Here is a 6758-nt window from a genome sequence, read left to right as displayed (position 1 = left end):
GAAAGGTGGACATTTAATAACGCTGTGATGCCTGTTGTAAATGCTTATAAATATTTAGGTATAATCTTCTCTACTAGACTTAGTTTCACAGCAGCATGTGATGATCTTACGAGTAAAGCAAAGAATGCTTCACTGGGTATAATGAAAAAACTTAATCTACTTAAAAATAACAACTTAGACTTATTATTGAAACTGTTTGATTATCAAATTCAGCCAATTGTTCAGTATGGTTCAGAACTATGGGGCCTTGACGATGCATGCCGTCAATGTGAAAAAGTTCACTTATTTGCTCTGAAGAAATTTTTAGGGGTTGACACACGAACGCCCAATGATTTAATTTATGGCGAAACCAATAGATATCCTATTTACATAAACTGTATTATACGCTGTATCCGTTACTGGCTGAAATTGACTAGGTTGGAGGAATATAGGTTACCACGTAGAGCTTATAGAATGTTACTTGACCTAGATGCAAGAAATAAGAGAAATTGGGTTTCGAATGTCCGTTGTAAATTGTTTCAGTTTGGTTTTGGATATGTATGGGAAAATCAAGGTGTTCAAGATGTTAGATCGTTTATAAATGAGTTTAAAGACAGATTAATTGTATGCAGATGGCAAGAGTGGGACTCTCATATTAAAAGTAGCGATAGATTTGAAATATATCGAGCGTTTTGTACTGTTCATGATATTAAATTGTACCTGCGAATGGATTTAGATAGACACTTGAAATTTGTCATGACTAAGTTTAGATTTGGTATCTCTAAAATTGCTCAACATCGAATACGTTATAGTAAGCATACCGAAAAAGATTTAGTTTGTCCATTATGCAAAACTGGAAAAGAAGATGAGTTGCATTTTGTTTTATATTGTCCAGTATTGACTGATATGAGAACACGATATATTCCATCAAAATTCTATAGGTATCCAAGTCAGCTACGGTTAAGCTTACTTATGGCTTCTTGTAATGAAAGGATTGTAAGGAATTTTTCAATTTATTTATACAAGGCATTCCAGTTGCGATCGGTAATGACTTCATGATTGCTGAACTCATTAGGATTAAGATTATGATTATTAGTCAAATGCAGATACTATATTGTTGTACACTGTTTACCCCATTCATGAGGGGCAATGGCCTTATATGAATAAACCATCCATCCATCCATCCATCCATCCATCTCTCTCTCTCCCCTTTTATCTCTATTTCCTTCCACTATGTCTTCCATCTTCTCTCTCTCCCCCTCCCCCTCTCTCTCCCCTTTTATCTCTATTTCTTTCCACCATGTCTTGCAGCTTCTCTCTCTCTCTCTCTCTCTCTCTCTCTCTCTCCCCTTTTATCTCTATTTCCTTCCACCATGTCTTGCAGCTTCTCTCTCTCTCTCTCTCTCTCTCTCTCTCTCTCTCTCTCTCCCCTTTTATCTCTATTTCCTTCCACCATGTCTTCCAGCTTCTCTCTCTCTCTCTCTCTCTCTCTCCCCTTTTATCTCTATTTCCTTCCACCATGTCTTGCAGCTTCTCTCTCTCTCTCTCTCTCTCTCTCTCTCTCTCTCCCCTTTTATCTCTATTTCCTTCCACCATGTCTTGCAGCTTCTCTCTCTCTCTCTCTCTCTCTCTCTCTCTCTCTCTCTCTCTCCCCTTTTATCTCTATTTCCTTCCACTATGTCTTCCAGCTTCTCTCTCCCCCCCTCTCTCTCTCCCTCTCTTCCCTTTTATCTCTATTTCCTTCCACTATGTCTTCCAGCTACTCTCTCTTTCCCCCCCTCTCTCTCTCTTCCCTTTTATCTCTATTTCCTTTCCAGCTTCTCTCTCTCTCCCCCCCCCTCTCTCTCCCCCCCCCTCTCTCTCCCCCCCCCCCCCCCCCTCTCTCTCTCCCCTTTTATCTCTATTTCCTTCCACCATGTCTTCCAGCTTCTCTCTCTCCCCCCCCCTCTCTCTCTCCCCCCCCCCCCCCCCCCTCTCTCTCTCTCTCCCCTTTTATCTCTATTTCCTTCCACTGTGTCTTCGAGCTTCTCTCTCCCCCCCCCCTCTCTCTCCCTCCCCTTTTATCTCTATTTCCTTCCACTATGTCCTCCAGCTTTTCTCTCTCCCCCCCCTCTCTCTCTCTCCCCTTTTATCTCTATTTCCTTCCACTATGTCTTCCAGCTTCTCTCTCTCCCCCCTCTCTCTCTCCCCTTTTATCTCTATTTCCTTCCACTATGTCTTCCAGATTCTCTCTCTCCCCCTCTCTCCCTCTCTCCCCTTTTATCTCTATTTCCTTCCACTATGTCTTCCACTTTCTCTCCCCCCCCCTCTCTCTCTCCCCTTTTATCTCTATTTCCTTCCACCATGTCTTCCAGCTTCTCTCTCTCTCTGTCCCCTTTTTCTTCTCTCAGTCTGTCATTCAGTGAAAATTTGGGTGTGCTGGTGGGTGTTTTTGTGTGAGGGAGGGTGAATTTTGTTCAAGAGTTTCGATATATTTGATATATTATGTTTTAATGAAGATTGTGTTAGTACTTGTGTGTGATTGGAGGGGAGAGGGAGAGAGGTATTATTATTACTAATATTTTGACATACATGGAAATAATCATGCACATCTTTTTTTTTTTTTTTATGTGGTTGATTTGCTTTTAATACCTGTCTGATTATGTAAATGATTATGGTGATTATTATCTGAAGTCCCTCTGTCCATCCTGCCTCGCTTTTATTTTGATTTATTTATTGCTTTACGAGTGTGATGCATGCATTGAAGGTGTGTCAATCTTGTGCAATAGGCAGTGGTGCTAGGATGAGTGAATGAATATCATCACACCAACATCATTATTATAAAAAATGTCTTTGTCTTTGTCACAGAAAGGCTTCAGTCTGTACAGTACCTAACAGAACTAGTATGGAAGTGTATGTATGTGTGTGTGTGGTGTGTGTGTGTGTGCATGTGTGGTGTGTATGTGATTATTTGTACATTTGAGACACACATGTATATGCATGAATGTGTATGTTTGGGTTTGTGTAAAAATACACATGTGTTAAATTCACTATGTATGTGTATATGTTACATGTGATATAATCAATTTATACCAGTGATAATATCTTTCAATTCTTGAGAGTGATCTCCAACTTGTGGTGTTTATTTCAAAAACTGGCATGCATAGTCAATAGATACCAAATCAAAAGTTTTGCTGGGTTAATAACCTCAAATTCTGTCCCTCCAAATTCACTGAGGTAAGTGACTCACACAGTTATTTATCAATAAAATGTATCTTTTGGTTAAGATCCAGGAAACCCAATCACAAAACAAGCACAAACATCAGGGTTTGAGAGTAAATAGTGCATGAGAGAGAAAGTGTGTGTCTATCAGGGATGCTAGTTTTGATTAATCAACTGTGGCAATAATGAATGAAATCAATATTATCAGTTGTTATGGGACAGTTTGCTCAAGAAGACAGTTTGCTCAAGAATTCTGCCCCTTGCTTCCCCCCCCCCCCCCCCCCCAAACCCCCCCAGGCCCCCACCCCTTTCCATTTTCACATCAAGGATGATTCTGCACAACAGTTTATAGCAGAAGCATATTTTCCAAACTGATAGAACAAACTTAGAGGAATGCCTCTTACAAAATTGTATGTTACATGACAAAAATCATATGGCAAATCATGTTCTAAAACATCACCAGTGGGTGCAGTGTTAAGGAGCCATCACACTGTACGGCCGGCCATCCGAAGTGCTTTCAGTAGCATAACTCCCATGCCACTCATTCCAAGTCCATACACAGCCACAACCAGGCAGTTCATAGGAAACTGTTGATGTTAGGTCACACACCAGACGCCTGTAGTACAGAATCTATCTTCAGTGAGGTCCAGATAGCACATGCTTTTTTAGAATTAGTCTGTAGGCTAAACATCTCACAGTCCAAACATTAAGAAAAAGCTTATTGAAAGTTAAATTTTCTTGATATTGTAATTTTCAAATGGGGCCAGTATTCTCATGTGTTCAGTTCCATAATTGTGTGTGCAAAGGCAGAGGGTTTAACCCAAAACATTGTTTTGAAATTCCTATTGACAACAATGGTAGTCATGTCCACTTTTGTTTGACTGAACACTAATTTCTTCAATAAAATTGCTTTAAACTGATGGATTTGTGATGGATTTGTTTATAGACTGTTGCTTGTGGTTCAAAAGTATTATCATCAGAAACTGGTTTGTTTGTTTTTTACAGATTAATTGCGGCAAGTTTCATTAGTGTTAAACTAAACTGGAATCTTTGATCAAATTGAAAGACCAAGAATCTGTGTTCCATTTGACTCTACAAAGTATCACAGTTTATCATGTTTCACTTGCATAATCATGATGAGCATGATCAAATTTTGATTAATGATTAATTTGCATTTTTTTGTCATTTATACTTTGGCTTATTTCTCTTGCCAAACTTCAGCAGGAGTACAAAGTACTTGTCGGATAATTCTGCAGTATTCAGTATACCGGTGTTGGTCTATTTACTGAATGTGCATAATTGCTTTTTTTTTTTTTTTTTTATCACATAACTAGTTAGAGGAAATAAAATATATGTGGAAATTTTATTTGACTTTACTGTGTGTTTGCGTGTGTGCATGTTAATGGCTGTGCAAGTGCAAGGAATATGTTAAAGGAGAAACCCCATTGCACTGAGTTCGCTTTAGTAAGAGTTTGCATTTGTTACTGGAGTTGTCATTGCCAGTGTTATAATTTGTATTTCTTTGTGTGTGTGTGTGTTTTGTTGTTGTTGTTGTTTTTTTACATTTTTTTGCTGCCACATTCAATTCATCACTCACAAGTCCACTGACCAAATATTTTGCTGTTCTTTATAAGAAGGATCACATTCTTACAATTAAGTAGTCTGCAATATACTTGTACATCATCAGCATGAAGTTTGATATAACGCTATACATTCTCAAACATAAATTCCTTTTGACCCAGTGATTTATGGTAGGGCCTTTTGCTACTTATTCAGTTTATCACTCTGTATTTCTTTCTGGAATTGCATATTTGGATTTTTTTTTCATGTTAATTTTTCAATGCTTTCATGTTTTACTCTTTCATGTCCCACCCCCTGTTTTTTTTTTTGTTTTTTTTTTTTTCGCTAAGAAAAAAATGTTTGGGATCCAGAAAACTACCTAGAAGAACATTGCAGGATTTTGTGTGTGTGTGTGTGTGTGTTTCAGCATTGGCAAATGACAGTACCTGAGTTCCATTCCTCAAGAAACTCAATCCAACCGAGAACATTATCCTGAATATTTCAAATTTTGTTTATGTATAAAGATCAGAAAAAACCTACATCTATTGCAGTCTTTTCTTACACATAATATGATAGTCAGTTATGCCCGACAATGACCATCAGAACAGCAGAGGAGACAAATGCTGTTCCGACTATCTGGGCAAGAATGTGATCATAGTGGAGAGTGTCTTGCTCAAGTTACACCCCCACTATCTCGGCCAAGAGGGTTTTAGGATAGTTGGCGCTTGGATGGTTCCCAAAGGCCAGCTAGCCCCCAAAGCTGCAGCACTAAGAGCCAGTGCAATCTTGCCACCTAGTTTGAGAGTCGTAGTCCTTCACAAAAAGCTAAGCTATAAATGACTTCCCATTACAACTGAGAAACCATTGATCATACAGCTTTCACTTACTGTTAGCCTGGCTGTAAGCTCATGTCAACCTGTGATATAAGCTCCCCTAATTAACTCACCATCCCTGCCATCCCCCTCCAAGCAAAACTTCTTTTCATTGTCGTATGCATTGCCAGTTCCATGAGGTTCCTTTCACAAGCATAGATATAATATTTTCTGCTTTTCCAGAATTTTTTTTATTCGGAAGGTTCTTTTCTTATTTAATTGCATTTTCTTTATTCCTTATTTTTGATGAGAAAAAAAAAAAAAAGCTTTTGGGAATTACTTACTTCTGATCAACGTTCTCTGGGTTAAAAATAAATGTTTTCTTTATTATAGCTTGCCAATGGTTGACGCACAACATATATAATTATTAGCTCTGTGTTCAGCATGTACAGATCCAGATAAATATAAGAGTTTTTCAGAGACCTTCCGTATTTTATCTGGAGAGGAGGGGCGGGGCACTTACATCATTTGACTGAGGAGGGAGGTGGTGATAGGTGTGCTGTTTGTTGTATAGGGGCAGAGCATGTATAATGCTCTTTGGTAGGTGTGGGCATAATCTGTGGAGTGTGTGAAAGAAAAACCGACCCCAAACCCCAAATTAAGCCGTATTATCGCCGTTACTGCCGCCTCAGTCTAGGTTCCAAGTAAATTCCCGAAAACCACAGGCACAATTCGAGAACTCTCGCACATCGCATGCCACTTGACGCTCGAGTTGTGCACGTGCCAGCTCTCCAGAGAATCGGTAATTGGATTGGCTGTCCCCCATTCCACACACAGTAGACACCCCGCACCACCCTCTCTATCCACATCCCCACCCCACCACACCCCACTTCCAGTCATGCTGTTTCTATTTTGAGCACTCCCGAAGGTCGCAGCGCCAACAGAATAATCGACTCTTCCGCAAAGTCTGTCCCTCCCCCCCTTCCAGACCAACACAGATAGAAATGGTCACATCCCACTTGTTCGAGTAAAAATAGCAACCTCTCCCTTCCGCCTTCGCTTCACTGTTTACTGCCTGCAGTTTCCGATGTGTTTGGCAGCAGTGACTTTTGCTTGCCTGTGGTAATTACCCCGTGTCGATCTAATTAACATCTTTTTTGTCCCGTCCCTTTTTCTCAGTAGATCTGCAGTGACAATGGCAGGTAA

General features: G+C 39.7%; 1 protein-coding gene across 1 annotated transcript in view; it reads left to right on the top strand.

The window, feature by feature from the left end:
• Positions 1-6638: 6638 nt before the first annotated feature.
• LOC143280871 (ethyl acetate hydrolase-like) overlaps positions 6639-6758 on the top strand; it is a 28785-nt gene continuing 28665 nt past the window's right edge. Inside the window, exon 1 of the mRNA XM_076585605.1 lies at positions 6639-6758. This exon is cut by the window's right edge and continues 212 nt beyond it. Coding sequence (XP_076441720.1) covers positions 6748-6758 — 11 coding nt within the window. The 5' untranslated portion in view covers positions 6639-6747.

The sequence above is a fragment of the Babylonia areolata genome, chromosome 4, assembly GCF_041734735.1.
Source record: "Babylonia areolata isolate BAREFJ2019XMU chromosome 4, ASM4173473v1, whole genome shotgun sequence".
NCBI classification, from domain to species: Eukaryota; Metazoa; Mollusca; class Gastropoda; order Neogastropoda; family Buccinidae; genus Babylonia; species Babylonia areolata.
The sequence above is the reverse complement of the archived record's forward strand: the minus strand, read 5'-3'. Positions and strand labels throughout refer to the sequence as shown.